At 35.3% G+C, this 23,040-nt stretch overlaps 3 protein-coding genes across 3 annotated transcripts in view; 2 read left to right on the plus strand and 1 right to left on the minus strand.

Moving 5' to 3' along the window:
- Window positions 1–6,801, plus strand: part of LOC148943703 (transketolase-like protein 2) — a 40,036-nt gene extending 33,235 nt beyond the window's left edge. Inside the window, exons 10-11 of the mRNA XM_089101815.1 lie at window positions 1,933–2,167; window positions 4,983–6,801. Coding sequence (XP_088957941.1) covers window positions 1,933–2,167; window positions 4,983–5,149 — 402 coding nt within the window. The 3' untranslated portion in view covers window positions 5,150–6,801. The remainder of the gene's footprint in view (window positions 1–1,932; window positions 2,168–4,982) is intronic.
- LOC148943700 (uncharacterized) overlaps window positions 1–23,040 on the plus strand; it is a 296,754-nt gene that overhangs the window by 121,985 nt on the left and 151,729 nt on the right. The gene's annotated exons all lie outside the window — the stretch shown is intronic.
- Window positions 15,334–23,040, minus strand: part of thoc7 (THO complex subunit 7) — a 30,480-nt gene continuing 22,773 nt past the window's right edge. The window contains exons 4-5 of the mRNA XM_089101012.1: window positions 20,271–20,390; window positions 15,334–15,589 (exon numbers count right to left, since the gene is read on the minus strand). Coding sequence (XP_088957138.1) covers window positions 15,407–15,589; window positions 20,271–20,390 — 303 coding nt within the window. The 3' untranslated portion in view covers window positions 15,334–15,406. The remainder of the gene's footprint in view (window positions 15,590–20,270; window positions 20,391–23,040) is intronic.

The following is a 23,040-nucleotide window of genomic DNA, read 5'->3' on the forward strand; positions in this document are numbered from 1 at the left end:
AATTTGCTGTATCAGTCAGGATCTCCGTAGTTTTGGACGAGGGCTTCGTGGGTCTGAGGGGGAAGGGTGTGCAATACTTAGTGCATAGGATAAACTGTAATATTTTGATACTTATGTACCTGAATGCCAAGTTTCGTCTTTATTCGGATTTATGCAAAAATGGCTGGTTCTGAGTAATACTATGATGTCATTGAAATTAAAATTTTAGAAGGTAGCGTCGCCAAAGATAGATTTATGGATAGCCTACTATGTAAAAGTATATTATTCCCTGTTTATTACATTTTCTTTCTTAATTTGTAGAAATCAATGTCAAGAGTGATTAAATATAGACAAAGGATACATATGGATATATTAATACCCTACTTAAGGCCATGCGATTGTTAAAAAAACAGCCTATCTAATCCATTATAAACATTTTTAGTTTGTGAGGCTTAACTATTTAATAATAATAATAGTATATTGCGAAAATTATTTAGTCCATAACTTGTTGTGTTTGGATAAGAAATCCGAATAAACGACAGAAAACTAAAAGCTAACAGCTACTTTCCCGGAAATCTTAGAAAAACTATTCTGCTTGTCGAGTTTTGTGTTGGAAATACAGAAATTCAGTTTTAATGAAGTTTACTTCATTAGAAAGCGTGAATTTTTTTTTCGATTTAACAGAGCAGAATTTTCTGATTGAAGTTCAGGAAAAAGCAATCCCAAAATAATTTCTAAGGTACCTTCTGGGAAAACGTTAAAAATCAATTCAAAGAAATTATCATTGAAGTGATTTTTCAGCTTTGGGAGTTCCCTATGGTGCTAGGCGCTTTGACGGACAAACTTGCTGACAAAGGGGAAGTAAAATTTGACTGTCTTTTCAGTCGAACCAGAAATTCTCGACATTTTTTGATAATAGCGAGTCCGATGATAGCTGAAAGAATGTGCTAATGGACCCTTTGTCTTTGTGACGGTCAGCCGACACTGATGCTCACAAAATGGTTTTAAAGTATTGTGTCGCCTTAAATGTAGGCAAGAGTTTCGAAATTCAGAAGAAAGACAGAAGTTCGGAACCGTAGAACAGAAGTTCCGCCGTTTTGCCATCAACTCAAACCTCACTGTGGTGAACTACTTGTTAGCCCAAAGTTTAAAAATAAATTAACATATTCTATAAATAAAGAAATATACGGGTACGAAGAAACACATACCAGTAATTTATACGTGTCAAATATCATAGACGTGTCAAAAAAGAGCAATAAAAGAGAAATTAAGAAATCTTCTAAAAGCCACGTATGTCTAAGGAGCTATGAAACCAGTCAGAAATGCCCTCAAAAGTTCAACATTTCTGCATTAACAGGTTGGTAAAGTCAAGTTAGTTGGACAGAACCCTGGTGACAAGGTTATTTTTCATTGCAGCGGGTATATTCCTCATGGGTGGAAAATTCTCCTCTCGAAGATTTTCCCCGCATGTAAATTACCGATCGTATTTTAAATTCAAAACTATTTGAAAAATAAAGTTAGGATTATAAACTTACCCGTCTGGTGTTGTTGGATAATTAATGCTCAAATAATGTGAATGAAAGCAACTGTTAAGTATTTGTGTTCAGGGGTCTCTAATTTCAGTCAGCACGAAAAGTGTTCGAAAGATTAAGATGACCTTGGAGGGGGGAATTTTATACCTTCGCTAGAATTTATAACTTTTTTATAGTTTCTTGGCTATCAGATTAACAGTGTAGTAATGCATACAGGACACACAAACATTCATTCTATTCGATGCCACATATACTAGCGTCCACATATATGGACACTCAAGCTAGTAATTTATAACGCAGACGCATCAAAAAAGAGCAATCAATGAGAAGATTAGAAATATCTAAATGGCCAGTGCATGTTTCAAGAACTGTTAGATTAATCAAGAATATATTCTAAAGTTAACTTGTTCTACATATACAGGTGGGAAGAGCCAAGGTAGTTCGAGAGAACCCTGGTGACAAGGTTGTCCTTATTGGAGCGGGTATAACTATGCACGAAGGTCTGAAGGCGGCTGATACCCTGGCCAGTAACGGCATCCATGTGTGTGTCATCGATCCTTTCACCATTAAACCCTTGGATGCCGACACCATTCGAGCTCATGCTCTGCGGGTTGGTGGCAAGATACTCACTGTTGGAGAAGATTATCATCCAGAGGGTGAGTTTAAATTTTATTTTAATATTTAAGTTTAACTAAAAATTCTAGGTTTAAATATATAAATTAGCAAAAGTATATTCTATTGTATCATCACCCCCTGCCTAGGGGGTGAGTTAAATCACCCTCACCAGAGGGTGACTTAAAATTAAAATCGCAGAATATTCTAGAAAATCAGGTCATTGGCTCAACCAATGGTCTAGCAAGAAAGAACCTTTTTTGTAATGTAGCATCTCTAAGTATTATCTGGCATGGATAGACTTTATTCAACCTTTTTGTAGCACAGTGTATTGATGCTCTGCTTGGCAATACTGAGCATGGGGTTTGAGTCCAGCTGTCACTAGGCCGGGTGACAGGCTTGCCACCTGTCCTTAAAGAAAAGACCCAGCATCTGAAACGTCGATTCAGCGCCATCAATGACTCGGGAGAATCTTTATTCGTTTAGAGACGTGTGTGAAGAGTTCAAGTTGTTTTATAAAGTTTTTTTTATGACCACGAACTTAGCTGCGTGTTGTATACACAACTTGTTAAACCAAACTACCTTGCAATTTACAATTGAAATGAAAATACATAAAAAACGGGTACTTGTATTTTTTGAGAGACTAATTTGAGTTACTAATGAACGTTCGAAACAACACATGCTTTACGGGCCTGATCTGCCATGTTTTGGCTTAATCGGCATTTATGTATACACTGGTTTTCTGGGAATGATTGTCCAATTCTCTTGGAGATGGGATGTCCTTGTGTTATTATTGGGGTAATTTCCCTATCCTGCTTGCTGTCATGTAGAGTTGCATTCTAATGCATAGCGATGGGGTTATGAAGATATGCTGGTGGCTCTTTATTTCAGATTTTTTCGACTTATACTTAGAGGCAAGAATGTTGTTGTTGTTTTTTTCGATTATTTTTCTTTGCGTAAGAGCAGCATCGTACCCATAAATTGGTTGAGGGAAGAGACCTGAGTATTATTTTAGAATGAAAAAAGTCACACCTTATGCATTATGTTCTTGCCATATAGTCGTAAGCTTTTTTTTATTTTCATTTGCTGGCAAATAAAAATGAGAAGAAAGATTCCCAGGCAAAATTTTAGTGAAAAACTCATTGGAGTGGGGAAAATCCGTTCATTTGGGTCTAAAAATTCACGTCTTTTCATGCACCGGGTCCTCTTGTCGTTTTGGAAAATCGTCTATTTGCATTATTCGCTATTTAGGTTTTTACATTTCACATGGTTCACAATAGTAAATGAAAGCGTTATAAGAGTCTCTCATTAGCACGTTTTTCTTGTCTTTTAGGAAAATTGCTATCAAAAACTTTAGGAGAACTACATCGAATAATCTATTTACTTTCGGTTCACCTGTTATCAGATACCCAGGGATAAGAAAAATGAAATAAAAAACTGCAATTCATTTGCTCATTGTGATCCTTTCTAAAGAGAATGAGGTTCAGTTCCCAGTGAATAGTTACAATATCTCTTAATTTGCTTGCAAATATCGTGATCTTCAAAAATATAGGCTTATCGGGAAGCATTAAAAAATAAGAGATATGTTACCAAGAGCATGCAATAAACCATTTTAAGATTCCCTTAAGATCCAAAATTTTTTTAAGATCACTAAGTTTCAGCTGGTAATGTAATAAAGACCCTATATTTGAGTTTCACTTAATATTGGGACAAAGTGAACTAACCCAATTTGGATATTATATATTAAAAAAACAAAAGAAGGAAAAAAAAGAAACGTTTGGGCTTCATAGTTTAAACCTCCGTTTCATGGTCCTTGGGCCAAGAAGTGCAATGTAAACCAGCCATACTGTTCTTCCGCACACCTTGGCTGAGTTCACATTGTCATGCCACTGGTCCCCGTCTCTAACCAAACAATTGGTCACACCAGGGCTTGAATCCCAACCTTCAAGGATGTACGATCATAAGTTCAATTAGATCAGCTCCACAATATATATTAGGACTTTCAAAAGCTTTTCAGATGTGAAACTAAGATATACGGACTTATATTTTATTTGATTTAAAATACGCTTCAATAATTAACTTCCCGTCTTTTCTCCTAACCTACAAAAAAAGCAACTGTTTCAGAAAAAGAACGTTCAGAGCAAACAGAGGCTTCTGGAATTTTTAAGAAATAAGCTACTCACTATATTTAGGGTGGTAAAAATGTAATATGTCATCCTACCCTCTAATATTCTTACATTTGTTAGGTTATAACTTTTAGCCCTGAACTTGTATCACTAACGAGGTTCTTCTTTATCCGAGTTTCTACGAAAGAGAGCTCATTATCCTATTCCTTCGTGCTAAAAACTGAGCTATTATTCAATTGGTTTATTTTTATATTTTCGCTAGTCGCTCACATTATACCTTATTTCTGTAGAAACAAATAATACCGCCCTTTTTAAGCCTGATTGGTTTTTAAACATATTAAGCTGGTTTTAGCATCCAATGAATTCGTTTCGCATGACAGATATTTATTAGTCAAAACCTTCCTGTGAAGGGAGTTCAGATTCTTAATTACTTCGTATTAAAAACTACGTATTGCGGGAGAAAAATGACGATAATTTATTTTTGCGATTGATTAAGAAAAAAAAATATAACTGTCTTTATTTTTTAAAGCTTGGTTCCTTGGTGCAGAAATCTTAGGCTAGGAATGAAAAGTTTTGATTCGTAATATTTTTACAGGTAAACTTCGTATATATACATACATCTTTTGCAGAATATTTTTAAATAAATGAAATATTTTTTACAAGTAAACTTCGTAAATGTACATACGTCTTTTTCAGTGTGTTTTGAAACGAATGAAAGGATGTAATTTTGCAGGTGGTATTGGTGAAGCTGTAGCATCTGCCCTGTCGACTGATACAAACATTACTGTCAAACGTCTAGCAGTCAATGAGGTTCCACGATCTGGTCCCCCTGAGGCCCTTCTTGAGAAGTACGGTATTAGCTCAAATTGTATAGTGAAGGCCGTTTACAATTTACTCTAATGATTCCTTAGCACTCAGTGCATTTGTTTTTGAAGTTTAAATTCTTTGTTGATTCTTTTAGCATTTATGTATATACAGCATCATCATCCTAAGGCTGTTTGTCTTAGGAAGTTAGCATACATGCTTGTGATATTTTAGAATTTGATTCTTATGACATTTTGGTGAAGGCTGAAAAAATTGTTTTCTGAATATTAATTATAACACAACACCGTAGGTTTACTTTTTCGGTTTTTAAGACGAAACCATAAAATTTGCATAAAACCTTTTATTCTGAACTTAAAAATTCAGATGTGCTCTTTCTATTGCCCTAAGTTTTGGAGAATTAGTTTAATTCTAGAATTTGACTGATGACCTCAAAAAAGTTTAACTGCTTTTGGAATGTTTATGTTTTAGTAATTATGATGGAAAATGTGATGTATGAACTCATGCTCAGAGTAGAGAAGTTTTTAAAAAAATATATCCATACCAATATTATCAGCTTTGGCTACAATCCAAACGTATTTCAAGGGAATAGGAATTTGATGCTGTGTGTCCATAATGCAACCCTCGATATATGTTGTATGCTTCTTAATTTTGTTCTAAGAGTTGTTTTCGCTATGAAAATTTCAAACGTAGCTTAAAAGATTCTTTTTGTTACCAAGCACAGTACAGTCAGGAAAGAATTCCCTTCCCCTTTTCAACTATAATATGCATTACACTAGTCACCATTCGCAGTTTGAATTACACCCAGAGTAACTTACCAAGAGTAAAAACAGGCAGTAGTTTCTACAGAAACTGAGATAGTTCACGTATTTACCTATTACACTGATTTTTGATAATTTTTACGCTGGAAAAAATACTAAGAAACGGCAAACGCTGGATAATGTTGACGATCTTTCGTCGACACTATCGCTGATTCCCACTCTTGTAAGTTACTTATGCTGTTTGGATTTAGAATTGATAAAAACTACTATTGTCACTGACGGTGCAGCGGGACCCAGCTTAACTAGAATAATGCAATAGTCTCAACTTTATAAAGTAGGACTCCACAAGTACTTTCGTCAGCGACATTTTTCGCTAGCTCAAGCTATAAACGTGGGATAGAGGCCGGTAATTTTTTCCTTTCTTTATTCGCAAGCAAACCCTTTCCTTCAAGAGAATAGTGTGGCAAAATTTATCTAAAAACAACGTAGTAGCAATGCTCAGTTTGATATTTAATTGTCAAAGGACAAAGTATATTAACATGTCAATTTGAGGCCACAAAGTTCCAACCACCCCTTGATATAGAACTGGAAGAAAACCCTTAAATAGTATCAACTAAAAAGCCCATATCCTAAATTCAAGAAACTGATGGCAGTCAAATGATATTTATTTTCTTGAGTTAGTACGAGGCCTTGTGTCACATAGCTTGAGGAGTAGCAAAACTAACTTGGAGCACAGAAACTACCTAGTCAACTTAATAACTTTGATTGTAAGGGTCAAAGATATTAGCAGTTATGTCTACTACGGGGTTTGTTTTATAACTATGCTGTGCTTAGGTTAGATGCAATGAATTGGTGTTGAGTGGTTTCTTTTTTTAAGAATAAATTACTTTTTAAAAGTGAATTCGCTCTTTTGCCATTTATATCGACTACGAATTTGCTAATGCTAGAAGAATAAAGTCCTGAAGTCTGGTCTTCTTTCTTCTCCTTTTCTAAGAAATGTATGTCTGTGACACAAAATGTACGCAAAAGACAGTTCTTAAAGAAACAATTTGAAGAAAGAAGTCTATGGCAGGGCCTTATCCATAGGGGGAGGAGGGGGGTTACTCGGTCATAACTCCCCCCTCTCCGAAGTGTTTGTCTGACTCACAATAGTAAAAAAATGTAAAAAAAATTGTTGCGTTTTTTGTACCCCCCCCCCCCACCCTCGCGAACAGAGATCGCGGATACGATACTGGTCAATGACCATTAGAAAAAAAGATGAAGAATAATCAAACGAATCGCATGTATCATAACTCGTGCTCAACTTTGGAAAAGGGAAAGAGTAAACCATAACTAAATAAAAAAGGAAAGAATCTAAAGAGAAAAAAAAAATATTTACAACAACCCCTTCCGTGGTTTTTACCTGGTTCCGAAAACTCCGTTGGGAATAGTCACTAGAGGCAGGTTGTCCCTGAAAAACCCGTCTGTTGATTTCTTTAAAAGGAATGCAAATAAGAAAGTGGTATGGTATATATTGTGCAACGGTATTATAATACTTGTAATTCAATTTTGAAACGTGGGGAAACAACCTAAAAATTTTGAGTAACTTCCTAACGCTTATCAGCCAGGGTCTTGCACACGTGACCAGGGACGTACGCAGGGGGAGGGCCTCCGGGCCCGCCCCCCCCCACCGAAATCTCACGATTTTTTTCATTTTCCCATAATTTTCCGATTTTTCTCACAGAATAATGGGTTTGAAGGATTTGGCCCCCCCCAAACAAATTCCTGCGTACGTGCCTGCACGTGACAATGCAATATATTTTCGCTTTTGCTCAGAAAAGGCTCAACTACGAAATAGGTACGATCTGTATTCGGCAGAAACTGTTTGATGGTTGTATCTTCATTTAAAAAGGTTGAGAAATAATGTCCTATAAACTGAATTCTTGGGGTATACCTTCAACAGAATATTTTTGATAGTGTGACAAGTCATCGGGTATAAGCTGTCGTCCACAAAACATGCAAAAATGAAATGCAAACAAAAAAAGGACAAGAAAAAACATTTCTAAACCAACGGTTTAGAAAATACGAAAAAATCAAAGGTTGTAAAACTCAACAAGGAAACAATAAGATGATTATAATTGTTTTAGATGCACTCTCTAGAGAAGGAGCGATTCCTAGGATTATCGGTGCTCTATTAAAGCTCATTATTATACCTGCACGCACTCAGAGGGAGGGGACGGAGCCTCATGCCAGATATGAGATAGGTTGCAAAGTTCTCAAATCAGCAAAACGACAGGCAAGTAAATATAAACTATGAGAAAATCATGAGATTTGATAGAGGGAGATGGTAGGCTACTTTCCCTTGCCCACATTTATTTTCTGAACATGACTGAACATATTTGTAATTTTTATTTAAAATAGAAGCAAATAAATTTGAAAGGGGTGAAGACGAGTATTGATCAAAATTAATTAAAAAAAAACTTTCCGATAAATAAGTTTTTCCAAGAAAAAAACGATACAGTGACGATACAGACGATGCAGTGAGAGTTTGGGTATCGTCTCACTGCAGAAGCCTAAAACCTACCGCTTCATTGGCGCTTTACTGAAAACGAATTATATTACAAATGTTTTCTTTTGTACTCAATATTGAAAATAAATATTAAAATTACAGTAAAATTTTGAACTGATGAGCTTTCAGCAATTAATATCATTATACATCAAATATTCAGTTTAATTTATTAGTTCTTTCCAAGATTGGTCAAGATAAATAAAGTTTCACTACAAACAAAATTTGGATACTGACCCCTTCCTTAACGGCAAAAACCTAAAGCCTTCTGCGTCATTGGCGCTTCACTGAAAACGAATTACTCTTATATTACAAATTTATTCTTTTCCAGTTCTTACAGCATTGAAAATGAAAATAAAAATTACAGTGAAAAAAAATCTTGAACTGATGGTTCTTTCAACAATTAATATCATTATATATATAATATTCAATTTGATTTTGTTTATACTTTCGAAAAATGTTCAAGACTAACATAGGTTCCGATAAGGCGCCACCGACGCAGTACATCTTTGTCTTCTGCAGTGAGGCGATACGCAAACTCTTGTTTGTAGTTATTTTTATTCGATTCCAACCTGATTTGCATATTCAATTTAAGTTTCACTTGTTTTAGGATTTATTTATTCATTTACATTAATACAAATTGTATGTATGTTCCCATTGATTGTTTATTTAATTTCTGTTCGTTTTAAGATTCATTTATACTTCAATAGCAAAATATTTTTTTCGTTTTAAGCTTGATTTTCATATTCAATCTAAGCATTACTCACTCTAAGATCTATTTATTCATTTATATTATTTCTTGTTGTATGTTTTTTTCTATGATTGTTTATTTAATTTCTGGTCGTTTTGGGTTTCATTTATTCTTTAATAGCAATTTCTGGTCGTTTTGAGTTTGTATTTTAAGAGGTATTCATATCTCCTGAGCTTAAGTTTAAAATGGCCTTTACTTTTCTTTGAAAAACTTATTTATCGGAGTTTTTTTAATTAATTTTGATCAATACTCGTCTTCGCCCCTTTCAAATTTATTTGTTTCTATTTTAAATAAAAATTACAAATATGTTAAGTCATGTTCAGAAAATAAATTTGGGCAAGGGAAAGTAGCCTACGATCTCCCTCTATCAAATCTCATGATTTTCTCATAGTTTATATTTACTTGCCTGTCGTTTTGCTGATTTGAGAACTTTGCAACCCATCCCATATCTGGCATGAGGCTCCGTCCCCTCCCTCTGAGTGTGTGCAGGTATAATAATGAGCTTTAATAGAGCACCGATAATCCTAGGAATCGCTCCTTCTCTAGAGAGTGCATCTAAAACAATGTTAATTATCTTATTGTTTCCTTGTTGAGTTTTACAACCTTTGATTTTTTTGTATTTTCTTAACTGTTGGTTTTGAAATTTTTTTTCTTATCCTTTTTTTTGCATTTCATTTTTGCAGGTTTTGTGGCCTTTACTTTGTTCGTTTTTGATTGAAAAAACTTTCAAGTTTTTATTGCATGGGGGGGGGGTTGCTTACTGTCCGATTATTCTTTAATTTATAAAAAGGATCTAGAACTTTCAATTCAAATTGAATGAGGCTTTTTTCAAAGTCTAAACGATTACATCTTTGATAAAACCTTATATATGAAAAATAGATAGCTTGCATAACTTGTGGACAGCGATTGGCAACAATGAATGGATTGGAAAAATAGCTCCAATAAGGGTGTTTTGACCATTTCACTTGCTGGCACAAAGGGATCACGACTGTTTGGAAGTGACCTTAATAGGATTTTGTGTGCCAAAGCAATTTTGCATCTATCACAGAGTATGTATTTTAACCTTATAATTGGATAATTATAATAGATTTACTATGTGTTCTTTCCATACAAAACTTTACCTCATTAAAGTCTTTTGGGCGGGGGCGGCGTAGTTGGCAGAAGGAAGAAAACTTTAGCATAGACAGTATGAGAGGGGGAGGTTGGAGACTCATCATCCAATACGGAGCGAAACTTCGCTTTTCTCCTCTGTTCCCGATTTTGGAGATCAGACAGACTCATTGGGCTGTAGAATCTTCGACCGTTTGAGTTGTGGAGGACGTTAAAATACGCAAAAATACTTTATATTTTCAATTACTGCAGGTTTAATTTCATAGACTCTGGAATGGTGAGCCCCCTGGCCCATCATTTGGGTGAGCCTCAACTCATAATATGCAATTTTGATTAATTGTTCCGTGTTATGGGCATATATTATTCTATATGTGTTATTTTGAGTTATACTTTTATCGCATTGCGTTCATTTTTAAGGCTTGGGATAAAAACTGAAACCTTAGCAGAGACAGTGGTGGGGGGAAGTCTCCCCCCTCACATGCATAATTGACCAACCACAGAGAAAGTAAAACAAATGAAATTAATCTGTCTTTTGAAAATGTCTTTTTTCAAAAGACACGAACAAATCATCTAAAGGAACCCAAAGTGCTATCTCTGAGATTTCCGTTGATTCTTTATTCCCGTTACTTTCAGATGTAAAATTTAGAATATTATCGAATGGGTTTAGTCGTCCCCTCCCTGAATAATCCACATTTGGCAAACCCACCCCTTGGAAATTCCTCGCCCCTCAAAGAACACTTTGTTTTACTGCTGATAATTCCTCCGGGTTAAATTCCACCCAGCAGAAATTTCCCAGCCGTAGAATATGCTCCCCAAACATATTCCCCTCAGATAATTTCGGATACTCATAAAAATGGAAACTGAAATTTCTACTCAACTTTTTAGGTCAGAAGCAATGCTATAACGTTACCTAAGTAAAGAGCCATAAGGGTTCAGTGAATTAATACTTATTTATTTTTCCAGGGGCACTTTATGTGAAAGAGGTGGTCGCATAAACTTTGGATCGGGGTTCATTGAATTACAAATTAAAATTTATAGTGCCCTTACACCAGGGGCGGATCCAGGTTTTTTTAAGGGGGGGGGGGCGCAAAATAGGTTGATCCGATAAACTTTTGTTAAGAGCAAGTTTAATTGACACAATCTTGCGTTAATTAAGTAAATTATATTACTTTAGACTATGTTAGGGGGGGCGCCCCCCTCGCCCCTCCCCTGGATCCGCCACTGCCTTACTCTCTCTGTTTCTTTCCTTGTCAGGGAGGAGAGCAGATAGGTGTGTGTTAATACCAAAACATTCTAACTCTCATTGGGCCTTCAGGTATAAACAGATTTAGTTCAACGGGAGGGGTGGGGAAAAAGGGTGTGAGGGGGGTATTTGCCCTTCGATCGATTTTGACTCGTAAGAGCTGGACTAGAACTTCCAATTTCCAATCAAATGAGCCTTCTCTGAAGTTTATACGAGAATCCCTTCCTGCCCCCGGGTCCTGGGGGGTTTTGTCGACGCCAGAGTTTTGTTACTTAACCTTTCAACTATTTTTAACAAAATTTTATCTGATGCATTTAGGGCGTGGAGGAGGGGGGGGGGGGCTAGTTGCCCTCCAATCTCTTTTGAATCTTAAAAAGTGAACAAGAACTTTCAATTTCCAATCAAATGAGCCCTCAATTTTCAATCAAATGAGTTTATACGAGTATCCCTTCCATAAAAAATAATATGAAGGATTCGGAGAATCCTTAAATTACAACCCTTGCCCTGAGGGCTGTGGGGGAGTTGTCATCCTCAAAGACCTAATTTCCAGACCTTAAAACTACGTTTAATAAAACGGCTGTCTCAAAATTTTGATTGGATGTGTTTGGGGAAAAGGTGGGCGTGAGAGGGGGGTTAGTTGCCCTCAAATCACTTTCGACTATTAAAAAGGGCTCTAGCCCTTTGAATTTCCAATCGAATGAGCCTTTTTTGAAGTTTCTACGACACCATTTTCTAAAAAAACCATATATGCCCCCAGTGTATAACTTAAAACCTTTGCCTTGAGGATTGTGGGGGAGTGACCTCCTCAAAGACATATTTTCGACCTAAAAATCAATTACATTGAATAAAATGGCTATCTCAAAATTTTCTTTGGATCCGTTTGGGGGAATGATGGGCGGGGGGGGGGGGGTATTTGCCCTCCAATCACTTTCGACTATTAAAAAGGGCACTAGCCCTTTGAATTTCCAATCAAATGAGCATTTATTGAAGTTTCTACAACAACGCCTTCTATAAAAACCTTATATCCCCCCAGGGCATAGCTTAAAACCCTTGCCCTGAGAGTTGTGGGGGATTGTCCTCCTCAAAAACATTTTCTATCTGAAAATCAACTACGCTGAACAAAATGGCTATCTCAAAATTTTGATGGGATGTGTTTGCGAAAAGGCGTGGCGTGGGGGGGGGGCTATTTGCCCCCCAGTATCATTTGACTATGAAAAAGGGCACTTGCGCTTTGAATCTCAAACCGAATGGGCTTTTTTTTTAAGTTTTTACGACAACACCTCCTATAAAAACCTTCTATGCCCCCAGGGAATATCTTAATGCCCTTGCTCTGTAGGTCGTGGGGGAGTATCCTCCTCAAAAATATATTTTCTATCTGGAAATCAACTCCGCTGAAAAAAATGGCTAACTCAAAATTTTGATTGGATGTGTTGGGGCAAATGATGGGGGTGGGGGGGCTAGTTGCCCTCCAATCGCTTTCGAATATTAAAAAGGGCACTAGAACTCTCAATTCCAAATTGAACGAGCCTCCTTTGAAGTTTTAACGACGACCCCTTCCGCAATAAGTGCCTCTGGAAAAAAAAAAATAATAATAATAATATAACATTGGAGACATATGACCTTTACTAAAGGCAACGCTATAGCGTTGCCTCTGATCAGGTTTTTTTTCGACTTTTTGAATTTGCACTTGCAACTTGCAAAACAAGGTTTTTTTTCAAATGAAAATACCCGAAAAATGTTATTTTTCGTAATCAGATTTTGAAAAAACTTACCGTTATTTTCATTGAAAAACACATTTGGTATTTTCATTAAAAAAAAACTACCACCCCCGATCCCAACAAATGCATGCATTGCCAATGAAAAATATAAAGTTGATTTTCACATACAACCAATTATTAGTGGAACCATAATTATTTTTCTTTTCTCCTAAAATATATGATTTTACCCCATCTTCGCTTTATTCATCACTGCAGTGCACCCAAAATTTGAATTAGAGAGTCTCATATGTTCGCAAGTCTTACTCCATTTAAACCGAATTCTCTAGCACAATTACAGCTTAAAAAATAAAAACTGAAGACGGATAAGAAAAGAGAGTCTTTTCCCACTTACACTCAATTATCTAACTAGTGCAAACGCAGCATCAATGACAGCCTAAAATTTAAACAAAAACAACTAGTCACATAAAGAAAAAAAGGTTTTACCAAGAATTTGATATTTAAAACGTTTTTAAATTGAAAAAAGGTAAACAAAAGTAAAGTGTAGTGTCATGCATTTTTGTTGTTGTAAATTTTAATCCCAGCCTCCTTTATCTCCAATGCTGATTCGAGCATATATACCTTGCTCATCCACAGCATGAATTGCTTCGTTCTCAATTCAATGCCAAATTTGGTAAAATTCCAGAATAGCGGCTCTCCAGACGGAGACATGCTAGGACAAAGAGATTTTCCAATTTTAGGCTCTTTTTATGGTTAAAGTGGCGTTTTTGATATTTCATTCCCATCCCCCCTGATGGTCCCATAAATAGCCCTAGGATATACAGGCAATCAAACTTAAAAAAACAAAACAAAAGTAACACAATAAAATTATTACTTTATAATATGCAGCATATTTATATTAATAAGATCATCATGCTTCCTTTCAGTATTATTCACATTTTTAATATGTTGAAAATATAATTCGTTTAACCAATTTTCAGCACAATCACTGAAGCTAAACTGGATATTTGGAGTCTACAAAGTATAAGCGGTTTTACTACGGATCAATCAAACAATTCGAGGTAACGAACTGTCAGTAAGGAGCGACTCGACCCAATAGTAATAGAAACTCTAAAAAAAGGAATGTTGATAATAATAATTCATGTATTTCATGCTGATTCCAAACATATAAAATTCATCAGGTTTAATGTCACAAACGCGACTCTGACCATGAAAAGAGCATAAGATTAGCAATGTAAAAATGCCTCTTTTTGTTCTAGTCTCCTTCTGGGCAGCAGCTATTCTGCTATTTTACCGTCAAATTCAATCCACAAAATATGTCACCCCCATTATCGCCCCATTCAACCGCGCAATGAGTCCCAAAATTTAAATTCGTGGTTTCACATTTTGGTAATTTTTTCCCTTTAGCATTGGATTATCAAACTAGCCCAAAGACTACCAGGAGTGTCACGTATGGGGTAGGGGGGATGCCCCTCCCCAATTTTTTCATCCAGCCTGTAAAAGTTTTTGAATCCGTAAAAAAAAGTCGGTCAGCTCTTTTTTTTTGTTTTTTTTTAGAGTAAAATGGGCTGATTGAAATATTTGACGTAAAATAAATTAAAGAAGGTCAGTCTCGGTTGGCAAAGAACAAAAACTGAAGTAATTTTAATAGCAATATCGCCTAAATCAGTCCGTAAAAATAACAAACAAGTGTACTTGTGCATTATGCGGGCACTGCGAAGAAGTCAAGTTTGTTTAATGCTAATGAAATATAATAAAATAGGATATATAGCCCAAAATATATTTGGGCTATATATTTTCACATTAGGGGGGGGGGGGGGTAAAGCATAGAATATATTAAATACGTAACATAACCTAGGTACCCCCCCCCCCTAAACTCCAAAAACAATCGTTTAAATATTGTAACTCATTGAGAAACCACGGCTTTGCAATCATTTGTCTATAGCTTTCTCTTGCAAATAGGCCGTTTGACGGGTTTCGTGACTGGTTTCCTTGATACAGTAGCGATGCCCGCAAAATGCACCAGTACCCAAACAAGTTGGTAAAATACATTGCCCCCCCCCTTCTCCCAACATTTTGGTCAGTAACGACTCTGAATACAACAAAAAATCACAGCCTAAAGAATGAAAACTGAAGATGAATAAAGAAATAAACGGGATTGGGATTTTTCGCTACAAAAGTATTTAGATTAAAAAGGACCAAAAATACAATTAGTGTTCCATAAACTCTGTTGATGAGTCGAGTGAAACATCGTCAAGTTTTTCATTCTCGATTTCAATGCCACTCTCGTCTTCGTTCTCTAACGTTGATTCGAGCATATACAACGCATCCATCAACAACATGAACTGCTTTGTTCTCAACTCAATTTTCTGGTCCAGATCTCTCAATTTGCGCTGAAAATAAGATATATATATATATATATATATATATATATATATATATATATATATATATATATATATATATATATATATATATATATATATATATATATATATATATATATATATATATATATACATTTTCGATATATATGATGTATTATATATATATTTTATATATAACATTTAATATGTATATACGATATATTATGTATGTCACAGCAAGGCAGTGTTTCTCAAAGTGAGCGCCCCGGTGCCCTGGCGCGCTCCGCAGCCTATACTGGGGTGCCTTGGGCGGTCTTAATTGTAAAAACTGGTAGAGTAAAATAAATATTAAATCAGAAATGAATACTAATAATACGCACAATAAATAAATATTAAACTAAACAAAATAAATATTAATTTAAAAAAAAAAATAGTTTAGTTTTCACGCTACTCTATGCTGCCATTATGCACCACTATTTATGCAGCCATTATGCACCACTATTTATGCAGCCATTATGAATAAGCAACTAGCTCAAGGTAACTGAATTGTTATAAGAACTGGTTTCATTCAATAATTAAATAATGGAATAACTAGTCTTTATATTCTGGGCGACACGTTAGTCTCCAAAAAACACAAAGGGGCAGCAAATTCTAGGAGTTTGAAAAACACTGCACCAAGGTGACAAAACGAGTCATCTGATCAAATACTTTTTTCTTTTCTTAATCAATACCTAGTGGATTGCCAAACCTTGAAAAGTTGTTCAGGTAGGTTAATTTCAAAAACGAAAACACCGCCCAATTGAGTCTAACCTATATCAAAAGAATATTTTTTGGTACTTGTATGAAATAGCCCCGAACATTCAAGTTGTTCATCCATTGACGCATTGTAGAACCGTTTATTTGTTAGTTTCTTTCAGCTTAACGTGAGACAAGACAAAAAGAAGTGACAGAATAGGTGGGAAATATATAATTTTGGCTATATAGTTGCACATTAGGGGGGGGGGGGGGGTAAAGTATTTGGACAGTGTGAAGTTAGAAAACAATTCTTACTTCATAATATGCAGAATAATTATATCTAACACATTAGGCATGCAGACTCGCTATATTTTACCCCCATCCCCTAATGTGCAAATATGTAACCCAAATTTGTTTCTAAAGCATTATATTTTATCATACTTAGGTATATTTCATTCGGATTGAGCGTCAGAGAAGCAGGTTCTACTTAGATGAAGAATATTAGGTCGGGACTATACCATACTAGTACCTATTTTTTATACTGAATTCAATATACGAAATTCGTCCATTTTGAGTTTACATATCAAAAGATATGCTTACATCTGGAAGCATCATATTTTCTTTTTTAGCAATCATTTTGCTTTGTTTTTTAAGTTGTTGATATTATATACTTATATACTATATGCTTATGCGATGTAAGTTCAACAGCTGCATAGCATTCATTCCTTGCATCCAGCTTCCATTATATTCCCCCCTCCCTCCTTTACATGCCAATTTAGGAGATATAGGAGGCAAGACCATAGCACAGAGGCTATTTAAATTATGGCATTTTAGGAGATGTTAGAGGCTATATAACTGGGGTGTTTAAGTTCTTAGACTGTATTTAAGCTTTTAAACAGTTTAAATTCAAAACATTTAGCACTGAGGGGTATTTAAATTTTTAAAAAGTTAAAAAAATCAACTTTTAAAGTTTATTTTTTAACTTAAAATTTTAGAAGATACCTATAACATCTCCTAAAATAGTATAATTTTCAATGGCACAATAAAAATTTAAATATCCCAGTGCTATAGTCTCTAATATCTCCTAAAATGTTACAATTTAAATACCCCAGTACTATAGCCTCTAACATCTCCTAAAATGGTGCAACCCCAGTTCTATATCCTTTAACATTTCTTAAAATTGTACAATTTAAATACCCCCAGTGCTACCTTAATATCTCCTAAAATGCCATAATTTTCAATGGCACAATAAAAATTTAAATACACCTCAGTTCTATAGCCTCTAATATCTCCTAAAGTGGTACAATTTAAATACCCTCTATGCTGTAGCCTCTAATATCTTCTAAAATGGTACAAATTGAACACCCCCAGTGCTACAGTCTCTAATATCTCCCCAAATGGCGCAGTATTCACCTCTAACCCTTTTAACCAATTAAACCATTGTTCATTTTAACATATTTCACAAGTAATGAAGCCCACATTCTGGATTAGATCGTATCATCGTCCAAAATCTAATCATTTTTACCAAAGCTGTCGTAAAACCAATTTAAGCCGTAGTCCGAAATGGTTCATTATTGGTTGGAATGTGGTGGCGTCGGAGATGCGAATGTTGGATAGGCATAACAATTTTTCCCCGATCCTCATAAAATAGTACACAATACAGTATTCTTTTACTTCCATTTACCGGCGCCAGGAATCCATCGTTCCGTATACTAAAACTGTAACCTATACTAAAATAGTATATGCAACAGTCTTCTATTAGTAAAATTCTATTTATCGACGGCAGGACCATATCACTAATAGCTGGAGTATCAGGGTGTAAGAATGATGTAAGTCCCGTAATTGGTGAAAATTGTGTTAAGCCCAAACTGCAGAATTTTGATAAGGTAGGGCAAAAAACTATGCACCCGACTCAGTGCAAATACAAGCTAAGTTCGAATTCAGTGCAAAACGAGCAAATTTTTGATTTGATGCAAATTCTTTTTGTTCATCATTTTGTTAACATTGATCCAAATTTGGTCTACTAAGAGGAAATCTAACATAAAATGTTGTGTTATATCTTTCGGTGTTTTCTCAGTTTTAATATCAAATGCAATGGTCAGGTAACAAAGGGCTAAACTGGGCCAAAAGGCCCAGTAAGGGCCGGTTTCGAAGTACCAGAAGGTGTAACGGTAAAAATGATTCTTATAAAAGAGTATAGTGAGTTTATTGTGCAAGCAATTTTCAAATTTTGGCGTGCATTTTGATTATTTGGAAACGCGTTAACTCTATGAAAGTGTTTTTTCTTTGTATCTTCTTTTTCTGTTAGACAACCGAAAATCGTATTTTATATATACTTATAGGATTAAAAGCCTTGCTGCTAACAAAAAAAAAACACACTCTTATTATTAAAAAAAAAAAAAAAAAAATTCAAATCAAGGAAAAAAAGCAGTCAATTGAAATGCACGCCAAATAGAGTTTAAAAGTTATGATCAAGAACATAGGAGGAGGGGGGGATCCTAATGTCGAGGCATTTGGGTCAATAATGACCCAAATGCCTCAGGGTGCCGGGTGCGACCTTTTTCAATTATTTTATTTATGGTTGAAACACTTTTTATTTAGGAATAATCTACTACCTTTATCCACCCAAAAGAGAAAAGAAAACAAAAACAGCCATTTTCCATTTTTTCTGAAAGAATTTTTGAGCAAGCAAACAAACGTGTCACGTCGCTTGTGTGGATTTTTGCTGAGAAACTAGCCTTCAATTTGAACTGTCTGAGCAAGCTCCTCAGAAACTTGAGTGAAATCTAGAAACCATTGGAATCATTGGAAACACATGAAATCATTGGTACTAAACTTAGATATAAACTCCGCGTAATCAGGACTTTTAATGTTTCTTATATATTAACATTTCGTAGATAAAAAAATCACATATATACCCATGAGGCCCGCGAAGCGTAGGTGTCGATCTCCACATACTCTGCCCTCGACCGAAAGTTCTATGGAAAATCATCCAACGTTTCCCGTGTTTTCCCGCAGATTCCTTAGGTACCCATTTGAAGCTGGGAAAACTTTTCCTTTGTTTTACAGGGAAACGCAACTAACCCCCGCCTCAAACCAAACAATAGCCATCACCAAGACTCGAACCAGCGACCCTTACCTCGGAAGTCTGGCATACTAACCATTCTTCCAAGATGGATAAACGTTTTACAAATCAAGAAAATTTATTTATGCTACTATATGAAACCAAAAACGTAATAGCAGGAGAGCACCATGAAATTGTTGCATGTAGCCCTTCCCTTCAAATAACCGAAGACACTGCTATGATTAGTCAGATTTATTTCAATTAACATAATAAAAAAGTATAGGGAGTGGAGTGGGAGGAACATGAATTAATTCCTCCCCTGGAGCCAATATGAGCTCTCGCCGGCCTTCCGTATGTCATATACATCTTCGACATTTTTCATCTCACTCCACAAGACTCAGTGGATCCTGTATCTCAACACTTAGTAATGAAGAGGGGAAAAAGAATCAATGAATTACAGAAATTTACTAATTTCAAAATGCTTAAATCATGCAAAATGTAAGTTTAATGGGGATTAACCATATTACATAATAAATATGAATAAATTAAGTAGCCCGGAGAAATTACAAATCGATTTTTGTGATGATAGTGTGTATCACGAGAGGAAATTAAAGGATATGAATTACAAATAAACTATTACCTTTCAATAGTTTAACAAGGAAGTAAATCTCCAGAAAAGGCCCGAAAAGCACTCATATGTAAGCTAAAGAACTGTTTACATGCCACGGGGGGAGAAGGATGAATCTAGTACCACACTCACTGGCTATGGCTTTAAAATCGAATATCAGGGATTATCAACTCTCTAAATTTTTCGCTATGTGCGAAAAGATATAAAAAAAGAGAAAGACACTTCCTCAGATGCTCAGAAAAAGAGAAAAACTAAAGATATTAAAAAGGGCCAAAGCATACCTCAGAATCTGCCAATTGCCTACGAGTTTCTTTGAGTTGCTTTTCCTCTTCCTTGCGATTTGGGTATTGGCTTATTAGTTTTGCTATTGAGTCGTACTCCATCCTCTGCTTCCGCACAATCTAAAATGAAACGGTTTAAATCTACTTAGCTGTTTGCCCCGCCAGGGCTGCCACTTGGGCTAACTGCCCTCTAGATTTCGAAAAATAATTTTCTTAGTATTTTCGCCGAAAAAAAAATACCCCTCCTTAGATTAAAATAAAATAGTTTGACATGTAGATCTACGCACCGCTTTATCAGATTATTTTAAGAGGATTCGAAACCTCAAAGGACCACCCTATCTCGTCCAGTATAACCTTTTTTAGTTTGTGTGGCCAAACTACTTAGAATTGATTGGGCGATCTTGCCATAACTTGCAGAACTTGGATAAACGAACCAAATAAACGACAGAACACTAATAGCTGATGCCTACTTTCTCACAAATGTTGGAAAAAACATTTAGGGTCTCCTGTTTTTTCCCCGGAGATAAAGATATTCAGATTTAACGAAACTTACATCATTAGAAAGTGTAATTTTTTCTTTCGGTTGGAGAAACGGAATTTTCTTTTTAACGTTAAGGAAAGGGCAATACCTTCAAAATGTTCTCGCACACTCGCTAGAAAAATGCCTAACTCAGCTCAAGGGCAAAATCATTTGATAAATTTTGCATTTTTAGGAGTTCCCTGTAGTGCTACCACTTTGACTGAAAACCCTGCCGACGCAGGGGACGTAAAATCTCTCTGTATTTTTCATTCAATTTCTTAGTGAAACCACATACTCTCAATGGTGGCTACTCCCCTGGGAGAATTTGCTAATGGGCCGAATTCTCATCGTTTGCTTTGACTTTGAGACGGTCCCCCAACGCTGAGGTTCGCAAAACTGAGGTTTTGACTTCACCCAACGCTGAGGTTTTGAGGCTCGCAAAATGATTTCAAGGTATTGAATCTTTTTAACTCATAAATTTAGAGCACTTTCATGAAATGATTGCTTAAACATAAAATAACCGTGGATTCTCCTTTGTTTACAGTTCCATCGTTTGCTAGTTTGTTCCACCTCATGAAAATTCATAAATAAGTTTTCAAATTGATATAAATTTAACATCAAACTAGAATTCGTGAACGTGAAACTGGACAGCAAACGCTCTTCGTTCGTAAAAAATCAAACATTAACAGTGTGTTCATTCCCAAAGACAACTACACCTTCAAGGGAAAGCTAGACCTCCTTAAGCTAAGCACTCACTACTAACATAAAATACATAACTACTTAAGGAGATCTTTTCTATTGAAAATTGGATTCTCGATTTTTTCTAATTTTTAACATATAATATACAAATTTTCCCAATTATAATCCTAAAATACTTAATACTTAAAATAAATACTTAAACACATAAAAAATCAGTCAGAAAAAAAAATTTCCCACGAAAAAAAAATATTTTCCTACGAAAAAAAAAAACTGGTTAAAAGAATGTAGATTACTTATAAGATTGTAACTGGCGCTAGTGTTTCTATGTATATGATTAATTTAAACAAACCATATCACAATACATGTGGGTTATATATGTTGATATTTCATCCTATTCATCGAATTTGGTAATACGACAGACGTTATGTGGTATTTTTGTAAAACTTCAATTTTCGATTTGCCTTATTAAATAAGCAAGCTCTATCAGGCCACTCGGCCCTCTCTTAACTTATATAGGTCTGAAGATATTTGGGAGCCACTTTTTTTTTCGTAACATGTGTTATGCCCTTTTCCCTCACAAAATAGTTCAGAAATGGAGCTTTTGACATAAAATTATTTTTGGACATCTTGGATGACTTCAAAAATTTTCTTTGGACAAAAAGACTTCAGACGGAATACGGAAAAGTTGAGACAGTAAAAAAAAGTTGTAGAAACTTGACTTGGACAAAGTTATTCAACATGTGATAAGAGGCATCGAAAATGTCAACTTGAAATCCATTGGTAGCCGTAGACAAGAGTTGACATACCAACTTCGACTCAAATGCTTGAACTCTCCAACTCATCGTGTGCTATTACTCAACCTTGACGACCCCTTTACTACTCATAAAACAAATACTAGACTCCAACCAATACAAATTGGTTTTTTTTTTATATATAATACTACTATAACGAAATTTCTTTTGTATGTTTCACCATGTTAGCGATTCAAAAACAAATTAAGTATATATGTATATATCAGTATATACATATCAAGATTACACTCTTACGAAGGTTTTAGGTATAAAACTTATTTCATTAATTTAAAATTTAATAATACAATTTTTATTTTACACCTGGGGAAAAAATGTCAACGGGGGAATATTCGGGTTAGGTTTCAGCAGTTTAATTAAATGGAAACAATTTTGGTGTGTTCTACAACGAATTATCGCTATCAAAATACTGTCCAGCCATTTTCTTTTTTCATGGTGTTCGTCCATCATAGGCTAATCCTTCCGAAGCTGTAGTAAAAATATACTAAACTCAACAAAAATAATGTTCAATGACGTTGGGATCCTTCTATTTACCATAAACTCCTTTCCTCTTAAAAATACTCAAAATTCTGAATAAAAAAATTCTGACGTATGAAGGTAAGAGAGGAAAGGAAATAATAAATGAAAAATAAAACCAAAAAAGGGTGAGAAAACGAGGATTTTGTCAGCCACTGGTAAAATATGAAGACGAAATTCTGAGCAGCTAGAAAGGGCTCAATGAAAATAATTGAATTAAGGGCTT

Source organism: Artemia sp. Qi Xiang Cuo, chromosome 15, assembly GCF_049724085.1.
Source record: "Artemia sp. Qi Xiang Cuo chromosome 15, ASM4972408v1, whole genome shotgun sequence".
Lineage (NCBI taxonomy): Eukaryota > Metazoa > Arthropoda > Branchiopoda > Anostraca > Artemiidae > Artemia > Artemia sp. Qi Xiang Cuo.